General features: G+C 37.2%; 1 protein-coding gene across 3 annotated transcripts in view; it reads right to left on the reverse strand.

Moving 5' to 3' along the window:
• Nucleotides 1-1,105: 1,105 nt before the first annotated feature.
• Nucleotides 1,106-24,195, reverse strand: part of MGAT4A (alpha-1,3-mannosyl-glycoprotein 4-beta-N-acetylglucosaminyltransferase A) — a 78,502-nt gene continuing 55,412 nt past the window's right edge. Inside the window, exons 9-15 of one of the 3 annotated variants that reach the window (XM_086619343.1) lie at nt 19,775-19,905; nt 19,026-19,133; nt 18,441-18,634; nt 5,311-5,389; nt 3,005-3,071; nt 1,844-1,956; nt 1,106-1,444 (exon numbers count right to left, since the gene is read on the reverse strand). In XM_086619343.1, coding sequence (XP_086475469.1) covers nt 1,382-1,444; nt 1,844-1,956; nt 3,005-3,071; nt 5,311-5,389; nt 18,441-18,634; nt 19,026-19,133; nt 19,775-19,905 — 755 coding nt within the window. In that variant the 3' untranslated portion in view covers nt 1,106-1,381. Of the gene's footprint in view, nt 1,681-1,843; nt 1,957-3,004; nt 3,072-5,310; nt 5,390-18,440; nt 18,635-19,025; nt 19,134-19,774; nt 19,906-24,195 lie in introns of all 3 variants that reach the window. The other 2 variants (XM_009983747.2, XM_086619358.1) reach the window with 2 other exon arrangements.

Below are 24,195 nucleotides of genomic sequence, written 5' to 3' on the forward strand. Positions count from 1 at the left end.
CATCTGTGTCCTGACAACAGAATATGTTGGAGATAACAGAGGAGGTTTTTCCACAGAAAAAAATGGGCCAGTTTCGAGATATCAGTTCCAAGGGGTTGGTTCACAGCATAGCTGAGAATCCCCAAGCCAGGGTAGATGCCTCCATCCAGTGTCAGTCAGGCACTTTGTTCCTATTAAAGAGAGGAATCTCTGCCTCTCTTCTCCCCAACTATTTCTGACTGGGTAACTTAAATCTTTCCATGCCTGTGTCCTTACACATAAGCACCTAAGCAGAAAGACTCTTCAGAGCAGCGGCAGCATTAGTATTGCAACAATTCTGCTCTGGATTTAATCCAAACCACTTTCTGTTCCTGACCAAGTTTCTGATTCATTTAAGATCACTGTTGTTTCCCTTAAAACGAAAAGGCAGGGTAGTAACTTGAGGCCAAATTTGGTTCCTATTAAAAGACAGCATGAGTTACCACACTGATCGACAATGGAGTCAAACTGAAATCCTGTTCTTGAATAATGGAAGAAAATAAAAATAAACCATAACTATTCACTGCAATGTACCTAAAATAAACACTGCAATAACAGAATTTTTAAAAAGTAGATGTCTGCAGACCAAATGTATCTAATTACCATTAATTCTTTTGGTAAAAGGTAACCTCTGTCACTCCAAAGCAAAGCTGGAGAATGATTTTTTTTCAGTACAGAAAATGAATTCATCCAGGCTAGGAAATGTCTACAAAGATTTTTAGAAATAACTGTTTGGAATTGAAAAAATTCTTTTAAAATGCAATGGATTCAATCTAAAATCACTGCAGATTTAGTACATAATATGAAACAAGACATTTCAGCATGCTTTTATGTGGCTACAAACTGTACATAGTGGGATTTCACAGCCCCAAAGAATAACGCTCTTCAGAACTCGGTTAATGTCTCTGAACATCATTCAGATTGTGTACAAAACTACATAATTTAGAAACTTAATCTAGGTTTTTTTAAACATGGCAGTATATTTGAAATATGGTATTAATTTATGTTTGCATCTCCAAAGAAAAATGTAGAAAGATAACTTAAACTAGAGAATTCATAAAAAAAACCTATATCAATTTAAAATTTTACTGCATAAAAATATGTACTTTTCAAATTATTTTAATAAATTAAATATCCCTAACATTTTTAATATATATCCCTGACAGTCTATAAAAGAGGGTTCTTGTTATAGAAAATAAATGGAACTCCGAAAGTACCCCCTTCATAAAACATATTTAACAATAATTATATTTTTCTTCTTCTTCAAGGAATGTAACAATATGTACAACTTCTCTATATCGCTATACTATCAAAATAGTACAGGTTAAGCGTAGCAGGGTTCTGTAACCGTAAGATGGTAAAGTCACATCAAAGTGGAGGACAACTTAGGCCTCAGATGAACGTTATCAGTGTGGAGCATCAGTTTCTGGATGGATGAGATAAGAAAGCGTAAATACAATCTTCTCATCTACAGTAGATTTCACAAGAGGTAGAGTTCAAGTGAAAATGAAAGAAACTTGGAATAAGGTGCATGCTCAGTATTTTCAATTTGTGACTTGCTAAGGATGTCAGATTTTATAGGAAAAGTTTTCAAGGATTCTTTCTTTCTTTTTCCTCTAAAGCAGATTTCCATGATCAGTTTGTGATCTTTTTAATATGAATCTGAAATAAAGAATCAGGAAAAAAGAAGTCATGTTTACATTTCTCAGTAGTAAGAGGTAACTGCTCTCAGTGTTAGCCAAAATTTTGAACTTCAATACACTGACAGAATGAAGAAATCTCACATTTACTGGTTTCATTTTTAAAAGGTTATACTGCCTCTCACCTCATTCAGAATTGCCCAAACTGCTGAATTTTGTATCACTGAAAGCCGGAATGATGAAATAGGGTTTAGGCTGGGGTCAACTGTTCCTTCAGCTACACCGTTTTCAAATTTCCCTGCAAAAGAAGCAAAAGTATATCCCCACTTAACTCCTGTTCAACAAACTGAAGTACAAGATCTGTGTCCAGAAAAATGTATCTGTAGCATCCCAATTCACAGGCGAAACCTATTGCTGGTGGCTGTAAGGTTGACTGGTATCATCACCGAAACAAAAGACTGCCAGGGATTTTTGATACCAGATTCAGCTTTGCAGCAGTAAACAAGATGGGGTGCATCATCAGAGCACACCGATCTGAACAGGATTACACGTACGAATAAAAACTTTGGAACTGTCTACAGGTATGAGCATCTCAAACTCTGGGAAGATTTTGGCACAGATTTTCATTCAGTGTCATGGAACTAAACATGGATACTCTGGCTTATGTGTTTTTAAGGAGGACTAAGGACAAGGGGTACGGTTCATCCATAATGTATTCCTATTTAAAGGATCTTCAATTTTATTAGGATGAATGATTCTTATTCCAATTTAAAAGCCCAGTTACACTCTACACTTAAAACATTTACACAAAAACTGCAATTCATTAAGATGAAAAAACTTCTTTCGTTATAACAGGGATGCCCAACCTATGTCCAGCAAGCTAAATCCATGAATAAAACTTCTCTTCCTTGACAAGTATCCTGGCACCTTCCCCAAAAGCCACTTGGGTATGGAAATGCCAATCTCATCCCATGACAAGATAGTTGATTGTCTGCAGGGTGGGTTCAAATCCAGGGCAAGCACAACAGCTCACACAGAGACCTTGCGCCATCACAGGACAGAAGAGGTGATCTTATACAACCTGGAAATGCCTCTGCAATAATCCAGGCGATCGATCCTGGCAGACAAGTTGAATGTAGCTGCACTACCACTAAGAGTCACACTAGATCTTTCTTTAGTACATCAGTCTCAGAAAAGAAATATTGAAAAAAATATTAAATAAAGCCTACAAGGTCACATGCCCAAAAATGAATCATCTAAACTCTGTTTTAGGTTTGTTTTGGTTTTAATGAAAATGTCTTCACTGTTGCAATAGTAACTACACGTTTCTTTCTACTGTGACATACCTATCCTGAAGTAACCATCCTCTAAGCGTTTGTCTTTGGTTTCTTTGCTTAATACAAGTTCTTCATTCTAGAACAACAAAGCGTAAAAGAGATCATTTATTTTGACATATGACTTGGCCAGCGAAAGACAAATGTGTGCCCACTCTTTTTATATGTTCAGCATCCATCTTTTCTAAATAATTATGAACCAGTCTAGAATAGTTATTTAGAGCCTTAGACGAGCCAACACCAAAAAAAAAAAAAAAAAAAGAAAAAGCAGCAGTGTTCCAGAACTGAATGGTATTTGGCTTAAAAGTAGAAAAAAATAAGTACTTTAAGTGCCCCACATAACTTACATGGTATCTGCCACGTGAACAGAACACATAGCAGATACTGGCATACACAGTAGAAGAAAAGCAAAAGCAGGATCTCGCTTTCTTTTCCTATGGCTGAACAAGAGATTTCTCTCAGGACAAATGAAACTTACAGCTTATTTTTGATGTAAGGATTTGGGCAAGATGAAAAGCCATCAGACCAGCGAGGGAAGCATTGCAGTTATCATTGCCTTACTAAAAAGGGATGGTTATCAGTAAGTTTCTTTAATAAGCACGGAAAAATTAGATTGTAGTCCACAGCTTCAAAAACAGCCAGAAAATTACAACCAGGATCACCTGATCCAATACTAAAAGACCCACTGTAAGAATTTCCTAGGAATCAATTAAAAGTGCTTGACAAAACAGGAGATTAAATCCATTAGCTTGCTTTGTAGCTTTTTTTTTTTTTTAATTCCTGCTTTTAAGGGAGGCTGCTGAAGAAGCACTGGGTATGGGGTTTTTTTTTTTTGGTTTGGGGGGTTTGGGGTGTTTGGGGTGGTTTGGTGGTTGGTTGGGGTTTTTTTTGTGTGTTGCTTGAGTCCCAGACAAATCCAATCTGGGGGCACTCTCGTTTCCAAGGGTTGGTTTTTGTTTTTCTGAATTCTGCTTAGAGGATCACAGTCAAAGTACCCGAATGGGCCTCCAGCTCTACTGAAGTCCACGGTGGAGAAATCGTTCCCTCAGGACAGTACCTATTATTCTGCAGCTGCTGTCCTCACTTTGGTGACATTTTATGCTGACACCAATGGCTTAGGAACGGGCCAAATGCACAATTTCCTGTTTACCTTTCCATGAATTGCATCAATAGCAAGGGAAGCTCGGTACCATTACTTCCTTACAGGATACTCCAGTTTGAGGAACATTTCACAACTGAGAATAGCCAAAAGAGAGACATTTGATGCCCATTTTTTCTCATTATCTTGTGCATTCTTGTGGTATCTTGGGCCCAGATGACATGAGGGCTATTGCTGTTTTTTGTCTGAAGGTTTCTCAAAGGTCTTGAGAAACAAAACCCATAAATCTTATAATATGATATAATATCCCACATATCACATTGTATAAGTAGAATCAAACCGACAAACTTATTTTTAGGGGTGAGAGTGGCCAAAAATTCCTGGGTTTGCCCACTCCCAGGAAGGCAGACTGCAAGAACGGAAAAGTGAACTCCTCCCTGACCATTTAATTTCACTTAAAAAATATATAAATTCTTAAAAATATATAAATTCTTAAAAATATATAAAAATATATAAAATCTTAATTTAGGCACAGATTTTAAGATACTTATACCAGGTGTATGGGAGAAGATAGAAATACTTTGCTATTTTATACTAAATAAAATTGTCTGAAGCAATATCTTAATCCTCTGACACTGGGATAAAAATGGTTAGCTATACTATCCAGTTGAAGAAGAGAAACCCATACCATCTGGCTTCAAGCAAGAATATACTTTAGATAGTGTAGTACCCTCCTGAGATAAAACTTAAGACTGATTTATAGAAAAAAAAAAAATCAGTAATTAGGTGAAAGTTACACATTCAGTGTAAGCGTCCAGATATTTCAGTATCTAGTAACATTTGGATTTGTGTCAATCCCTGAACCAAGACTTCTTTACTAAATCAAAAAGCAGACTGGCTCAGTTTTCCCATTTTCCAAAATACACAGGAGAGGAAAGATCGGTTATTTTTTTGTTTTAAATAGTAGCAGTGAATTGGAAGAAAATGAGCTTGTTTACCTCCAAATCACCAACAGCACTTGTAGGAGACTGCACTCTGAATGAACATCAGAAGAGTTACAATAGGAATTCTGTTAATAGGTCCAACTAGAAAAAGTATGAGAGCATCAGAGCATCAAGATCCTACAGGGTGTCTCCCTCACCCTGTTAAAAAGTCAATAAAATTAGGAGATTTTGCTTTTATCCTGTAACAGAGAAGACACAAATCAATAAATTCATACCTGAAAAGGCAAAACTTCCACAGTTGTGTTTAGAAGTATGTCTCCTGGATGCTCTGGATTGCCACTGTGAAACAAGTACCTAAAAATGAAAACCGAAAAATAAAACAGTCCATGTACATCAGTCAGAATTAGCTAAGTTATCACCTTACGTGTTGATAGTCACGTTACAGATGTCACAATGATAAACGTAACTCTCACACTGGACCTACATCAGCTGGCAATAAGAAGAGAAAGATGGTTTCACACACTACCATAATTGAAAGGGCTAAAGTTTTGCATTTTTTAAAGAGTAGTTAGGCAATATTTTGCTCAGAAAGGTAGTCTTCATAATTTGATCTTGACAGATTGCATTATCCAAAGTGACCAACACTGTAGTCATTATAGCCTGGCATGCACTGGCATCACCTCCAGAAGCAGGAGTCCTGCCTTCCCTCAGCCTCTCCTCATCACTCCCCTCCACATGCCACCCTCTCCTTGTGCTCACAGGAGGAACTCCGCAGATCCATTCTGAACCACTTCTGGGAACTTACTCACGTTAATGTTTTGCCAGGTCAGTTTTCCCCAAGACCAGGTCCCCACTCTGGTTCATTGCAAAGTCTCATTAATGACTTTGCCTGGAATTCCCAACCCACATCTACACTCTTAATTCACACCTAAATTCACACTTCTATTCCAAGAACAGATTTTTTTGTTTGTTTTTAAGACAAAAGCATATGTTTTTGATGCGTAAACACACACAGACTTTTTTTTTATACCTGTACAAAGTCCCCATTACCCTTATTCAGTTGTGCATTTAACGAAATCTCTCTTTCTTTTTTTAAAGGGGCAGAGTACGTATATTTAAAACTGACCAAAATCACCCCTATGCATATCAAGCAGTGAAGTGCAAGTGTTTGAATTCTAGCTGCCCACTCCCAAACGCAGTACGACACATGAGTAGATAATGTTACAAAAGACCCAGTTCAATAACCTTTTTTTTTACATATAACACAAACTTCATAGTCTTTCGAATACGTATTATGTAAACAAGTAACAACATTTTTTACCACTAGGTGGTATCAATGCTTGAAAAAGTGTGCATTTCTTAACCATTTTTTCTAGTGGACCACAGAGTTTATTCAGATTACTGTCAAAAACTACCTAGATATCACACCTACTCAGATGCCACTTTTAACAAGCCTATTTTACTTTTAATACGTTTAAATGAATATGTAGAAAAAAAAAAATCTATCAACACATTTCAAACATTCTTCAATTGCAACTTAGAGAAATTAACAGTAAGCACCATCTTTGACATTAAGTACATCACCAGCCAGGGACAAAATTAGTTCAGAAATTATCGCTTGATTAAAATTACAAGCATTAGCTCAATTTGCAATTTATTAAGACATAATTGGAGATGTAAATTCGAGTTTGTCTTTATCCAATATGTCTGAAGCCAGGTAAGTACTTGCCATTAATCCATACTCCATAGCTACAAGACAAGTGGAAGAAAACAGAGCTCTTTGACCCTTACTTAGAAACATCTGTGATTTCAAAATGATAGAAGTAGTTTTAAAAAAAATACACACACATATACACAACAAGTATCAAGACTCAGAAAAAGAGTAAACCCACACACTCTGATATAAGAAAGCTACATTGTTTTCCACTGCAGAAATAGTTTCAGCAGAACTGCATAGATTGAACTGCAAAACGAAACAGGATTCAGTAAGCTTCGGCACTGTATGTGCTTCAAGAAAAATATTTTTCCCACTGTAGTTTAATGTAAAGGTTAGAATCACAGAATCATAGAATGGTTAGAGTTGGAAGGGATCATCTAGTTCCAAACCCCCTGCCATGGGCAGGGAAACCCTCCACTACACCAGGTTGCTCAAAGCCTCATAGAATTGACTAACCTCAAGGTTAGTCAATTCTAAAGTACACAGCCCACCTAAAATATCCACAGCTCTTCCAAGAAAAATCTTCTGAATTTTTCTAAACATTAGTGATATATATAGTGACATCCTAAAAACTCCAAAGACTTAATTATCCTATCTAGGAAGATGCCTTTATTGTAGGTTTCAATAATAAACAAAACTAAACTCTTGGCAAAGCTGACCAGAAGTCTAGAAGTATATCCTGCTGTCTTCTGACCTAGCAGATGTAACTTGCCATCCTTTAGTCCGTCAGATATCCTAATAGTCGCTGCAAATTCTTCCTCTTGAACAAATCACTGAAAGTTTTAAGGAGAGGAGACTAGTTTTAAAATCATAGAACGGTTTGGGTTGGAAAGGACCGCAAAGACCATCTAGTTCCAACCCCCCTGCCACAGGCAGGGAAACCTTCCACTACATAAGGTTGCCCAAAGCCTCATCCAACCTGGCCTTGAACACTTCCAGGGATGGAGCATCCACAACTCCTCTGGGCAATCTGTTCCAGTGCCTCACCACCCTCACAGTGAAAAATTTCTTCCGTATATCCAATCTAAATCTGCCCTCTTTCAGTTTAAAGCCATTGCCCCTTGTCCTTTCACTACACACCCTTGGAAAAAGTCCCTCTCCAGCTTTCCTGTAGGCCCCCTTTAAGTACTGGAAGGCTGCAATAAGATCACCCTGGAGCCTTCTCTTCTCCAGGCTGAACAGCCCCAACTTTCTCAGCCTGTCTTCATAGCAGAGGTGCTCCAGCCCTCGGATCATCTTCATGGCCCTCCTCTGGACTCGCTCCAGCAGCTCCATATCTTTCTTGTGCTGGGGACTCCAGAGCTGAACATAGTATTGCAGGTGGGGTCTCATGAGAGCCATTTAGAGGGGCAGAATCTCCTCCCTCGATCTGCTGGCCACGCTGCTTTGGATGCAGCCCAGGATATAGTTGGCTTTCTGGGCTGCCAGTGCACATTGCCAGCTCATGTTGAGCTTCTCATCCACCAGCACTCCCAAGTCCTTTTCCTCCGTGCTGCTCTCAATCCATTCTCTGCCCAGCCTGTATTTACGCTTGGAATTGCTGCAAGTGATCAAACACTCACGTCTAAGGTGCTGCCATAAAACTCTCTGACCAAACCACAGACACAGTGCTTTTCCTTAGTGGTTTCTACATCGTAAGTCTTATTTCTGAAAAGACGTGCCTAAAAAGCCACAACTCCATGATCTGGGATCACTATGCTCTCAATGAATGATAATGGTTTTGGGTGGGGTGTTTTTTGGTTGTGTTTGGTTTTTTTTTGGTTTGGGTTTTTTTTTTTTTTTTTTTGGGGGGGGGAGGAAGCAGGAGGGGGAAGGAGTGAGGAGGGTTGTGGGTTTTTATTGTTTGTGATTGTTTTTGGTTTTTTTTTTGAGGAAGGGGAGTGTATTTATTTATTTGGGTTTCGTTTGCTTGGTTTTAAAAACTATCTTGCAACCATACAACCATAGCCCACCATTTCTCCTACTGTGCTATCGACTTTTGAAACTGAAGTGTGGTTTCCTCCCCACAGCAGTTATCACCCTATTAGGGCAATGCTCTCAAAATCAGAAGTTGGCACAAAGCCTAAATAATTCACAAAGTAATTAATAAAAGTTGATTTCTGGATTTCTGTGTAATCAAACCTGCTTTTTTAGCATGTTTTCTGTAACTATCTGTCTACTCGTATGCACATACATGTATAACACAAGTATATGTCTCATACTATTTAAAATTATGTTTAGAAAGGAAGGGATATTTTTATATCTGAGTCTTGGTTGAACACTTGACAGATTACACCTACTTAGTCAGAAAATGCAGCATAGATTAAAAACAGAAGTATGAATATATCTACACAATTCACATCTATGATCAATCTTTTGCTTAGAAATAAAAATTTACAAATTAAAAAAAATATTTGACATAAAATCTAATTTACAAATAAATAGTTATTCTACAGGTCCTAAAGAAGCATCATTAGCTGTTCTTTTGTAAAACTTGCCTCTCTGACACATTGATAAATCACAAACTTTCAAGGTTTTCAGAGTACGAAAGATTTTTCTGGATATATGTGCTGGAAAACATGAAAGCAGTTGTGCTTTTGGTTAAGCTATTCTGGTATCTGTCCTGGGATTTATAGGTGACAGTCCATGTAAGCACTAAAAACATGCCTTTTTTTTCCCCCCTCCCTCCTAGTTAACTGATATTTTTCTTAGGATGAAATCACTATGATATTCTTGTCTACCTGCTGCTTAAACACAACACCTTCTGAACCATTCTTTCAAAACTAAAATTCTGAAAACCGTAGACCTCTAAATGTAGTAATTCCAAACAAGTATAAATTAACCTGAAGTTAAAAATTACTACTACCTTATGGATTATTACTTCACAACTTTTTTTATTAGAAGGTATAAACACAGACACATTTGGACATTCTTGATGGAAGTCATCAGAGAAAAGTAACTCTAACTTATAGCTGGTAAATGAAGTACTAATTTGTCTGAACCTTAGAGAACCTTTTCCTCTAGCAGTGTCTTTTTAACACTGGTCAAAGCAAACTAGCTACTGTAGCTATTCAAGAACAGAGACATCCTCTCCTCTGCCAAAAGTTACTAAATGTATGAACTAAATTGCATACGTTCGTGCATACACGACCTCAATGTAGTATGAGAACTAACACACGGCATAAAAAATTACACATTTCAAGAGCACTGAAGGTGAAAAAAAAAAAACAAAAAACAAAACCCCAAACAACCACAAAATGGAGCAAATTCACATTTGCAAAGATAACTTCAGTTTTCATATTCAGTAACTTGAGTATTTACCCAAATTGAGGGTTTGGCTGCTTGCCATGGAGCTAGATACACCTATAAAATCAAGCCAACTAAAGGGGAAAAAAAAAAAAAACAACAAAAACCCAGACAATAAGCTGAAATGAATATTCATACACATCCTGACACACAAAGGGAGGGGAGGCAGAAGGATGATTATCATTAATACACTGAGGAAAGGTATCATTAGCTTGCCAATGCAGTTAACTGTTACAGTACTTTAAAAGTCTACACTCAGATTCAGAAATCCCCTGGAAGCGAGCACCTGGAGAGATTCTCATCTTTTGTAACATCTCCCAAAAGATGTGTAGAAATTAATATAAATATTAATAATCTGCACTGTTAGCTTTAATATACTTCTTTGAACAACTAAACTTTTTCATCTTCCAGCACTAACCCATCACCTGTACTTAAAAAAAAAAAAAATAAAATCCTAACTACACACACCTTTTTACCCACCTCCTATTTTGCTTATGAAGGGAACTTATCTTGCTTCTTTATCTCACACCAAAGTATATTTAGGCTCAGAAAACTGTTATTCTATTACCTAATTTGTTTTATTTTAGACATTAAAAAAATCTTTTATCTTTTGTTTACATCAATAGGACTGCCCATGTTTTTTTACATATAGAAAGGGTGATTCTACGCATCTTTTTTGTTGAGCAATTAAAAAGTAGAACAGAACACACAATAACTTTATCAGTAAATTATGGCAACTTTATAAAAGGAAATAGTATACAAAAATTCTTTAAATTAAAGCACAATTCACATCTACTGTCAATATATTTGGGTTTTCTTTTGACGGAAACAAAAGACTTATCTCACTTGATACTAAGCACAAATATTCTAAGAGTCTATGAATGCCGGCCTTTGTACACTGTAAACATCAGGAATCAAATCCTTTTCTCTACACAGCCTCCTTATGTCTCTTTTTAGCCATCTGATACATTTTAGCATGTCTCATTTTCAGAAAAGAGGTAGGAAGGCAGAGAGGAAATGTTTCCTTCCACGTTTGAGCAAATTATCCATAGCAACACGCAGCATATGCAGAATTAAAAACTGTTAACATGAATTTCTATAAAAGTAACATTCAGTCAGCAAATTTTTGTCTCTCTACAGATGCCATCATCCACTGCAAGAGTCATTATTCACCAATTCTATCAAGTGTCTTTGATCACTGGATGCACATGCGGTAAAAGAAATTTAATCTACCTCCTCTCCCTTATTTTCCCTGAATCCTCATTAGGAAATGTTATTTTACTGTCACTGAAAACCGGTATTAACCATGCATTATTTCCTCATGCAAAATACAAACAGAAGATGAATAATTTCTTTTCCCTCTCTCAAGCTCAATTTCTTCTCTTATCCTTTATGCCTCTTACCCACTCTTTTGCAAAAATTGCTTATGCTTCCAAAAAAAGATTAATTCCTCAACTCTATACATACACCCACCAAGTACTCACAACAGGTAAGCAATCTAATGGGAGCTTTTCTATCTTGTTGTTATACTTCCTGATTTGGAAAAAAACAACCAACCAAAAAAAAAAGCACATAAAAAAAAAAAAACCCACAAAAAAGAAAGAATGTTTACCCCATTAACTTCTATACAAAATGCCTGGTAAGATTTCAGGCCCAGTCTAACTGTCCATATATACACAGAGCCGCAAGTTTAAGAGCTGCAAGGGATGAATCCTCCATTTTTACAGAAGTGCTGAACCTGCACACCAAAAGGAGAGAATTTTCTCACGTTCGTCAAAAGATCACGAAGTAGTCTGACTGAAAAAGTGATGGGGAAGATTTTGGGGAGTGGTCTGAGTATTTTTTATCCAACACACAGCTAAGAAATTAATTTTCTCACACCACTTTCAAAGTCAATCTAAACCTTTAATAAGGCTACCCATACTGTTTCCTAACTTTCTTCAACTGCGCAGTATGTGTAGAAGGCATTTAGCCAGGTAAGAAAATCTCATTCTCAGGTCTACTCTTGCCTTCTGTTTCCCAGTGAGGACTATGAGATCAGCTTTCTAAACCTGCACTGTGCTCTCTGAAGTACACACATAGAAAAGAGTTCCACATTAAATTCATTTTAGCTATTTTTAGTTTTTAGTTTTGGAGGTGGTTTGTGTTTTATGGTTGGGTTTTTTCTGCTTGTTTAGGTTTGGGGTTTTTGCTGTTGCTGCTGATGTTTGTTTTTTAACGGAGAGGCTGTTCTCTGCCCTGAAATCTCTGCTCTGCTCTTTAAGGAATTTACTTAGTCTTCCACCACATTGCTATCAGTTGAAAGGCCCTTATGTTCTTTTGCAAGGTTACTTCTGCTGAATTTTTACTCCAGTGAAATGCAGAAAGGCGTTGGGGTTTGAGTTGGGTTTTTTTGGGAAGGGGGCATTGCTTTGTGTTTTTTTTTAATATTTGTGTGTGTGCACCTAAACATTATTTCTTCCCCAGCTTAATTCTCCTGAAGCACAGGTAACTCTACTCAGTCTTCTTAAACATAGGTATTTGCCACCATTTGAGATGCACTTGGGTTTGAGACCTTGTCTCAGGCTGGCAAGACGCAATTATGACATATCAGAGACTCAAGCTCTTCTAGAGATCAGGTGAAATATTTTAGGGTATCTCAAGTGGCATTGGACATCTAACATCTAGGCAATAACATTAAACTTCTATGATTTTTGATTAAGAACTGTAAATCCAGGAATACTGCCAAATACACAAATCTTGAATATTAGTGCCATTAAAGATGCAGCAGCATGTCCTTGGCCCAGGCAGCTCTTTTCTTTTGTCTCTGATCCATACTTTGTTTTTTTTTTTTCTGCTTTTCATATGAAGTTCTTGCCTCATTGTTGTGGGCAGAGTTCCATGCCTGGAGCAAACAGCATCAGTGGCTGGAAGTCTGCCTGCCAAATCCCTACTGTCAGTGCATCCATTTGAGGATGTTCTACTCATTAGAACAGAAGCTTATGTAAACACAAAAGCCAGAGTCCTTAAATACTCTTTTTTACACTAAAAATATTATCCCACATAAAATATACTGACAAATATCGAAACATTTAAAATACTAAATTAAGAGATTTTCAAATATTTCCTATCAACTGACACCACTGTTAAAGCTTAATACAAAGAAGAGGTTGTTAAACTTTAATAACCTATACTATATCTTTAGAATCAGAACAAAGATTATTTCTGAATCATACACTCTGTGTGTGTGTGTGCACATGTATGTGGTTCTCCAGCTAAAATTGCCCAAGAAAGGTTGAATGTATTGTACTGCACTGAGAGAGAGTTTCTAAGCTGGGCAGTGATTATGAAGAACAGCATATACATCAGTCAAGTTACTGCTGTACTAATCTAAACCCAAACAATTTTGCAGTTTCCTGGGTTTTAAGTGGCTGTTACTGCAAAAGCAAATGATGAGAAAGTTTCACTTCACTGCTAGTTTTGGAAAGCTGTTAGAAAGTCTTCTTTACCTTTGCAATGCGTTTGACCTTGTATCTCTCTACCCACAGGAGGACTTGCGTCCCATAGGATGGATAATTAACTACATTTTAGATAAATACATACCAACTGCTATGGTACTTTGTTTTGGTAACTTTGATGTACTTAAAAAAAAAAATAAATTAAATTTTCACTGCTAGAGAACTTGTTTCAAATGCTGCATTTATTTTCCTTTACAATGAAGTGGCAGTAATAACAGGCAAGAAATTGTCCCTTTTTATGCAGGTATTTTTCCACTCTGTCACATATTTATATATTTATATATGTCATGTATATATTTAGTTACCAGGAGCCCAACAAGATACTCTTCACACTCAATACATCGATTTTCTAGCTTAAATAGTCAAATACATATTTCTTGCATGAGTGGGAATTCCACGTTGTGATAAGATGCCATGGTGAGGTTATGTGAGGTTAACATCACACGTTCCCTGGGATTCCAGGGTCAACAATATGGAAAATTGGATTATCAGTCTCAAATACTGCACATGCAGTATCTATGTCATAGTCAGAACACATAGAAGCAAATGTAACCTACAAGCTGGTTTGTCAAAGTATTAAGATTTCAGTTTAAAGCTGAAATTCTGGTCAGCAAGTTCTACTTCATAAAATTACTTTATTAATAATCAATGTCACATTAGGATGACTACCCAATAACTTGCTACAAGAACACCACAACTATGGGGAAACTACAGAGTTAAAAGAAATGCAGGAAGGAGGAAGAAAAAAAAAGCAACAAACCCCCCAAAAAACAAATACACCCCCCTAAACACAAATTCTGCTAATTCTTTTGAAAATATTCAAAGTAACACTATCAAGCAGCTACATACAAGAAAGGACGACCCTCATATTTTGAAAATATAAAGCAAATTTAGATACATACACATTGGTGAGGTTGGGGTTAGCTTGCTTTGTTTCTTGGTATGTTTCTTCTCCTTTCCACAGTATAAAATACCTCCTTGTCTTTTCCTGCAGGGTTTTTTTTTTTCTAAATAAAGATCAGCATTTGAAAGTAATTTATACTGAAACAAACCTGAAGTCCTGTAGCCCACTGCAGAAAAGCTGACAACTGTAAACACAATCTAATTTAAACAGTCATAGGTTATGCACTTCCAAGGACTTCCTCAATGTAATTAGTGCACATGTTCTTTGAAAACAATATTTGATTTGTGTCAATCACATCTATAGGGAAGATTCTGAAACTCAGGCAGTCAACCAAGAGATGGTTGTGATGATACTGGACACCAGCATCATTTAAGTTCTGGCCATGGAACATCTTTCTGGGATGTGATTTGTTTCTGTTTTCTTTTAAACCAGGATCACATTCAAAGTTTATTACCTCTGTTCAAGATTCACTACTCATCCACTGATATTTCAGAGCTTCCTACATACAAAAAAAACCCTCAAACAAAGCAATGTCTAAAGTCAAAAGCTGTTCACAATGAGCTGCTCAGGTACAACATTGTTTACTGACATCTCTGAAGAAAAAGAGTAACTAGTGAAGAAAAGAAGTACCTTGAATTTATTTATTATTACTATTTATTTTTCATTTATTTATTTTTTAATTATTTATAGTGAGGAAAATGAATTAATACTCAGTAATAGCATTAAAGTAGTAATAATGTATGCTTCATAAAGAAACTTTTAAATATAACTCAGTTTTAATAATCAAATGTGTGCTTGGAACAACAGTGTACATACCAAAATAGCAAAGTGGATTTCCATAACTATGTAACAAGCTAAGGGAACAGAAATTCAGTATTTTTTATCTTTACAATGTAGGCTGTTTTGAGCATCCATTTACTTTTTTTAAAAAAAACCCACAACAAACCAAAACCAAAACACACCAACACTGATGCGCAATTTGTTTTTAAGAAGAAAGTCAGTGGATCTACTTTCATTCTCAAGGATACGCTACTGAAAGAGAGGTATGTATCTTCTTATTGCAAAAATAAGAATGAAATCCTATTAATCCTATTAACAACAGTGAATCCTATTAAGGAATTCAGTGTTGTGGCTGGAGATCTTTTGCTTGGAAAAGAACTAAAAAGGTTCAGTACTAGAGCTGTTATGAAAATGAGCATTAGACAATTTCAATTACACATTCCTGTTGCCCAGGTGTGGTTTAGAACAAGCACCGTCTGTTGGACTGTTCAATATTAAGCAGGGATCTGCTAATCAGGTCTTGTACAAAATAGCCACAAACGCTGCTTTCTGCGCAGTGAAGTGAGTTCAGTTCTCACTTTAAACTTTTGAGAGATCCTGGCCACTGTTATTCCTGACAATATTCTCAGATCTGAAAAATGAAATACTTAAAAGACTTAAAGCTAATTACTGAACTGCTATACTCAGCAGAAAATTTAAATTCAGTTCAGCAAAACATTTGGCATGGAAAAATAAACTACAGGAACAAGTTAGTGCTCTGTCACAGTGCTAACAGACCTGCCATTCATTCAGTCAGAGTTGTGGTCAGTATTTCCATTAAAAAACTTGTTCATCAAGAATTTGTTATGAGTTATTAAGCAGCTACACCTCAAACTGACTTGGCAGACAAAATTTTCTGTAAATTCAAAGAGCTCTTCTATTACCTAATAAAAAAGGAAAAAAAAAAAGAAAAACCTGTTGCATCTATTCACAAACACAAGATGGCTTTGAAAATCGTGTCTTCTACTCTTAATTCTCACAATCAGATACATCTCCCCACCAGGTAAGTCTTCCTAATGACTGGTCCTTTTTCCCTTTTCTGTGTTTCAACGCACAAGACACAGTTTTATTTTTAACTGCCTCAGTAAGCATCCTTGAAATATCAGGACACATCATTGCCCCACTTGACCTTCACCTACCAAAATCTGTTGCTGCTGAAGTTCAGTAGACAAAAAAAAAAAAAATCAAGTCCTCAACAATTTGAAATGACAACATCTGTAGCCCTAACCAGCCATGGATTTCAGAAAGGCAACATACTGCGTTTTTGAGGGCATTCTGGCAATAGAAGCTAAAATCATAACGAACTTCAAAATGGCTTACAATGATAGCCCAAACGAAGTTAAGCTTAAGTCTGAACAGTAACATTGTTATAACTGGTGGACTTCCTTTAAGGAAGCAACAGAATATGAGATGTTCTCTTTCTTCTAAAACTAAAATGTATTTCTTCAATAAATGGAAATAACAACAACGACAAAGCCATTTCATCCTCTACTGCTGTGACTGTTCTTAACAAAATAGGTAGACGTAATTACCTTAGGCCTAGCTACAATTTTACAAGGCATAATAATGAAGATTGTCTTTCCACCTTTTGCACAGATAATTAGTACTTACTCGTTTCTTCAATTCTCTCACCATTAAGTTAATACATATAAAAAAATATTTTCTTCAGACCTGTGCATGCCATTTTTTACATAACAGTGCTGACCTATGACACTTGCTAGTAACGCTTTCCAAAATTGCTATGGTGCGTTTAACTCATCCTAATCCTATTACTCTATTCATAACACAGATGCATATAACTATTTTAAAAAAAGCAAACACAAAAAACAACAACCAAACCAAAAAAAACCCACACACAAATGAGACGTTTACTTCTAACTTTGAAAATTAAAATGTGATCAAAAAGAAATCAACGAATTCATACATCTGAGTTGAAAAATACGTATTTTTTAAAACTATTGGCACAGAATTAAAAAAGATTCTGCCTTTAACCCAAGGAGGTATGGCAGTCACATTCCTCAACATGTGCATCTTGGAAAGCTAACCAGGAAAGTCTTTTAAAGCACAGCAATCAACTGAAAGAGTCATCTGACATCTCAAACGACAAACTTGAGTTTTGTAGGTCAGGCTAGTTTGGAACAACATAGTTAACAAGGAAACTACTGATCTTCACTGTTGCACTAAGCCAAGGTGAAGACTTAGCCTTTGATGATGTACCAAGGCACAGACGTTGACTAATTGGATTCAGTTCAGAACTGCAAAAAGGGCTGCTTCACAAGAAAAGCATTCAGTCAGTCGAGTTGATCTGTTGCTCTGCCAGGCCATAGGTACTGGCCTCAAAAATCACATAAGGTACATGAAGAAAGGAGAAAACGAATCCACTAACACAGCAACATTTAAACAGACATTTAACAAATCATTTTGTAAGTCCAGGATGACTATGATGGCAAGACAGTAAAAAGCAAAGTGGCGAATGAGTCTCAGTAAAACTAAAGGATGTCTACACTCTAAAGCGCAAACTCTATTATCCTTATTTAATCTGACTAGTAGCTAAAAAGAAGTCACCTTTAGTCCTCTAATAAATCACGGATATTTGTATTTCAAGGGCACCTTCCCCTTTTTTGCTTTCTTAAATTTTTAATTTTTAAAATATGTCAACTTGGAGTCTCAGCACAATGACTTTTTTCAAGCCCTAAAGCTACATCTAAAAAACGTTACCCTTCAGAGTTCCCAGCTCTCAGGTCTGGGGACATCATGATATGCTCCAGCAAGATTTCTGATCTGGACAATCAAGGGACTGAGGCTGCAGGGCACAACATACTGTACCACACACCATGCTGTACAATTGCTCTGTAATTAGAAGCAGACCAACCAAATACAAATAAAATCAAACTGGCTTCTCTTAAATTCTCTTATGAACTGCCAGAGAAGCACTGGTTTCGAATTGCATTTATCAAAAAGGCTCCAGATTAAATTAAAAAAAGATAATAAAAAAGAGCAAGACAAAATTTACAATAGTAAAATAATTAGAGGGAAGACACTAATGATCGCAGTTTCAGCTGAACTCTGAAAACTCTACATCATTTCGCTTTAGTTTATAACGACAGCCCAAAATTCTATCTTTAAGCATTCTTGGCAAACAAGCATCTTTAGATATGAGACCAAAGGCAAATAATTACTAACCTTTCCACATTGACTGGCTTGTCAAATTTAAATAGAATATAATCCCCAGCAACTGGTGTGACAGCCCAGAAAAAGTCTTCCCCTACGTAGGTTTTTTCTAGCGTATGTCCTTGGTAGACTTTTAAAGACGTTGAAACCTCTGCAGGTGGATTCACATGGATTTTATGCAGTAATGGCTTCAGGAAGTCTTTATCCTAATTGAAAGAAAGACAAACATCATGCTGGTCAGATAACCTGTTTTATTATGTACTTTTCCCAAGTGGTTACACTTAAAACAAACACTTGCATAAAATGGAAAATAAATGCGTTACTCATTTTTGGGTGTATCAGATCTTGTACTGATTAATAAGATGAATGTGCTATTAAAGTAAAAAAATTAGAAAAAAATCCTCTAGCAAAAGATAAACTGAGATTAGCAGTTCTTATACTTGATAGTAACCAGTTTAAATCAGATTTCATTCCAACTGGAGTAATATACGCTCGAAAAATGCCAGATAACAAGAAAATGCCTGTTTTCTCAAAGGCTACAAATTTTTTCATTTAAACAGCCTGGTCTGGAAAGGAAGGAAAATTTTAGCTACTAACTGTGAGTTTCTGGATCTTCCCTGCTAAAGAGGAGTGGAGGCCAACATGCTGGAAAAGAGAAGGCCTGAACCGTATCCGTAGGTTAGATTTCTGTCGATCACAATGTTTCTGAAATGGGGAACAGGGGAGGAGGGTTTTAAAAGAAAAAAAAAAAGATTTCACATTAGTAAAACCAACACAAGGTTGCTGAGTTTTTACTGCAAGTACGTGACGTTACAGGAACCAAAAAGACTCAACGAGAACCCAGAACTATTTATTCAGTTGTTCTTGTTTTCATTCCAGAAATCTACTGCTGTACAAACATAATACTGTTCAAGGTTCTTAAATGGAACCTGTTTATTCAGTCTTTCAGCAAGGGTGCTACTTGAGAAACGAAGGACTAAAATCAAAAGTTTATTCCCTATTCGGAACCTTCTCTATGACTGCTATCTAAGCAGTAGCATTCTGCAGAGCCTCAGTGGGGGTTATGTGAATGAGATTATTTTAGGATTGCTACACACAAACTAACTAGGCTTTTGCTTTTCATCCTACTGCATCCATCTCCAAAATCTGAAACAATAACATTTATAATGCTTCTGAGAACTATCTCTCTAAAGTTCATTTAGAAATTAAAATCTTGGTTGGAAGAAAGACTCTTTCAGGACACGAAGTAACCATAATATACAGTATGCTAGCCTTCGGCTCACCAAAACCAACTCATGTATCATCATGAAAACATTTCAGAAGCTTTACTATAAAAACAAACTTACAGCATCTTTCTCGGGGTTACACACTTTCACCCAGAGGATATGGTCCAGGAGCCAATCAATAGGTTTCTCCTTATAAAACATAAATATGAACTCTACAATAAGAGTGATATCTGGAGACTGGAACATTTTACCTGTGATGACATTAAGAATAACTGGAGTTATTTTAGATTAAAGATAACATTGTCTTTTGAAATCAAGGAGATGATAGGTGATAAATTTGTGCCAAAACAAGAAACATTAGCAATGAACAACTAACTTGATATCTCAATGTTGTTAAAAGCTCCATACCTTTCAATTATGCAAAACGAACAACTATTCAAACAAGAATTCATTGTAATATATCTTAGTGCTATCAAAATATTCAATATATACTACAACACGGTCTCCTTAAGAACAGAAATTGTCAGTCTGCAAAAATAGAGAAAGAAGAGTTACTGATTTGTGTCTATTATTCTCCATGCCACAGGTAAGCTTCGAGCACCTGAGAGAAGCAGCTGTCACAAGTATTATCTGCCCAGCCACATAATTTCGGGTACAAAAAGCAGAGATGGAACACCTACCAGTAACTCCAACTCCTTCTCTGTAGAAAATAAAGGGACCTACTAGAACATAACCAGAGACAATGCGACTTAAAAAAAGAGAGGCAACACATAGCAGCGACTGGCGTTTTTTCTGAAATGCATAGGCCATCAGAAAACTTACACTGAGGGCATTTCCAGCTAGCCACACTCAAAGCAGTCAGCAGCCTGGTATAAAGTCTAAGTCCCTCTCACAAATAAAAATTGCAGAACTTCTTCACCAAGTAATGCCATGACTGCGGGGCTTCCAAGACAGCATGCTGATGTCAAGCACAGTCCACCACTTCTGGGTGGAACTGTGCTACAGGATTCCTGGGAACCCTGCAACCTGTGAGGCTTAAAGGAAGCCTTGGCAAAAGAAGGAAACTCACTGTTGCTGAAGAAAGTCTATCTACTATCAAAGAAAGCAACTTTTTACATGGTTGTAGGATACACTTCACTTCACATATCTGAAGAGAAAGGTGGCCAATACACTGGGCTATTTTATTAAACTGAATGCAGCACTCAAAAGTGCCTTGTATGAAGACACTGTTACCAGGAGCAACATGTAACTGGAAGCAGGGCAGTCCAAGGGTGAAGACAGACTGACAACAAGTGCTTGTACCAGGGACTGCGTGACAACTAAGCTCCCAAAGGCAGTTCCAGATTTGAGGGCAAGTTCAGAAAACATCATCAGGTTTGCAGATTAAGTCTGTCCCTACCTTGCTAGGCTATAACGGAGAAGGCGAGGGAGAAAGACATTACGTGATGATGAATCTCTTAGGAGGATACTGGCTGAAGTGATTCAGTTCTGTAAATGGTGCTGAGATGTGGGCAGTGCTGACTTAGACAGGCATGGGCTCTTGGGGCACACATGCATTAACAGATCAGAGTCTAATAGAAGCTTTCCTCCAATGCAAGTCTTCTGCCTGCCCACACTTGGGAGCTCTGCACAACACACTAACGCACAGCACTTAGGCATGTGAATTTTTTTTTCCCCCCACTTGTAATCTATGAAGTCTTCATAAACTATTTATTTTCTCCATTTAGGAAGAACAACAGGAGTAGACATTAAGAACAGGTTCCTCTCTGAGGTGACAAAAACACTTCCCACACTCTCAGAAAACAGAATTTGGTTCTCATCTACAAGAGGACACAATTCTTCGGAAAGGCCACTGAGGAGCTCTACAGGCTAGTCTGGATGACAAACAAACACGGAACATTTTGTAGCTTAAAAACTACCAGCAGTGTAGCGTTCGAGCAGGTGGCTGAGTGGAAATGAAGAAATGGTGCAGGCAGTCTACCTTATTTAGCCAGTATGGAGGATGTTCACATTTATATAAACATTTATATACCTGAAGTATCACCCTGAACCAGTACTACACAAAAGGTAAAAAGTTATCCAGTCTTAAATGATTAGGAACATACATTTCCAATGTGAATGTACATGTGGACTACCACTCAGAGCCAGACATTCAGTGATTTCTCTTGAGACTCACTGAAGTCTGTAATTCATAGAAGATTATCGCAAGGCAGCATAAAAAAAAACCCAAGGAGCTGGGAGTTCAAATCCCTGTTGTAACAGGGATGGAAAATTTCACTACTGAAACAGGTGACTGAGCCTGGCACACTACACAATATCTCAGAGTAAATATAGAATGTCAGAATGTTAGTTTACATATATTAGCAACAAGGATATTTTTAAGGGAAAGCATTAAAGTTGCAGGGGGCCTGTTATGTGTGCTCTGCCACTGCCAGGTATCAGACTCTTACATGTGGAGATTTGCTCTGAGAATGCCAGGATCTCGAATTGCAAGATCCTTTATTGTCTCAAAAAGAGGACACATACTTAGGAGATCATCTAAAGGACCTCATCCTTTCCAGAAAACTGGTTTGATGTGATCTCATTCCTTTACGGCTTGTATGAAATTGGTTAAGAACATAGCCAATGAAATAATACTTATTTTGGAATTCTGAGATGAGTTTGGAGGGGTCTGAGCAAGGCTACATCATGATGCAGTGCAACAAATATGGAAGAAGAATCTGACAAAAGTCCCAATTATTTCATCTGCTGGAATGATGCTATAGTCATGAAGCAGACCAGTCACACAAAGGGATGGAAAAGTAAATGTGGTAAGATATTAACCGACCTGACATTGCTAAATCAAAGTTGTTCCTTACAAAAACATTTAATTTGGCTGTTTATAAAGCAAAATCATTGACATCACTTGTAAGTGCTGTTTGCAATGAGGTCCTCAAACAGGCATCTCCCTTTGAAAATACTCTGTAACTAAAATTTGAAGCTCCACTAAACAAAGGGAGCTCCTTTAGCTCCTACTAAACTAGGGACAACTGTAAAGCTTTCTTCTTTAAAGACACAAGAAAGATGTTATAATTTTTAATTATTATATTGTTACTATTTACGCACTATATTGTTGTCATATTGTTTAACACTATTTGTGGAAGTAAATACTTAAAAATGGGTAGAAAATAATCATATGATTTGTACAACGTTGTGTAAAATGTTCATGCAGAACAACAGGTCTTTCAGCTCATCACACTTCCAACTAAATGGGCTCCCAGTTTTCCTGGTGATTCATCTCTGCCTACTGCCTTCAATAGCATAGGGCAGGAAGAAGAGAAAAATATGAGAAACCATAATCAAACAATAGCTGAAAAATGGAACTAATCAGATGTTTCTGGGATGTTTATGGGACTGAAACCATCATTTCCATATGATAACTGCTGAGGTAGCCTGTCAGTCACACCTGCTTCCATAGGAAGCAGACTTTTCCATGTGGTGTAAGAGAGATGCATGATAACATGTGACTCAGAAGACAAAAACATCCCCACATTATTGCTCCAATTTCAATAGAAGCAGAATTCTATGACTGAAGATAGGTTACGATCTTCAAGGAGGTATACAGTCATGCTACTCTGGAATCCTTTTCTTCTTCTACCCTAGGGCAAAGCAATAGAACCACCGTGTACATTTTTTCCCTTTGAACAGCTCATCTTCTGAAAAGCACAAGGATTACAACCTTCAGTTATCTATGGTGAAAAGACACCCACGGGCTGTGTCACTTGAAACGTTAAGGTACAGGATCCTTACTTGCAATTAAATAAGCAGAGAAGATGACTGAAGGTAAGAATGGGAATTTACTCTTTTCCCTAATTTAAGTTATCCAAATTTTACCTAAAATAGAAACAGGATATCATCAAACAAATTATTTACTTCCATGTGGCAAACTTGTCTAGGCCCAGAGGCACTTTCCTCCGGGCCCCGACTGGCATGCTACTGTCAACCATGCAGTCGACCACCTCTGACTCAGGGAATAACCTAGTTAACATGGCAACGTCACAGGAAACACCAGGGAAAAACAAAACAAAATAAAATGAAAACAAACAAAAAAAATGCTGATACATCCAACTGCAACTAGTCAGACTATGCTAGGTAAGCATCAACTGGCTGTACCTGCACTAGCACCTTCAGACCCAACTGGCCTCTCTACATTACACTGTCCAGAACCATGGAAAGGTTCAACAGTGCAGACAAAGCCTTCTCACTTTAATTCGTAATGCTCGCTGGAGCGAAGATGAACAGGAAACACCCTGCTCTTGAGACCAGCCCTCGTCTCCCATCAGTAACCATGGACAGACATCCACACACTATTTGCTGAAATGCTGTCACCACCTTCCACATCCAGCTCAGCAGAGCTTTGTCCCAGCTCTCTGCCCTTCAGTATAACACAGCATCCCTCATCTGTCATTTCTGTCTCATGACACCACCAGGACAGCACAGCAGTACCGTCATGGCTCAGTGTGCCCCTTTTCACCCCTGGAACACTCTTCCTACACCAGCAC

This window comes from Tauraco erythrolophus, chromosome 1, assembly GCF_009769465.1.
Source record: "Tauraco erythrolophus isolate bTauEry1 chromosome 1, bTauEry1.pri, whole genome shotgun sequence".
In the NCBI taxonomy this organism is placed as follows: Eukaryota; Metazoa; Chordata; class Aves; order Musophagiformes; family Musophagidae; genus Tauraco; species Tauraco erythrolophus.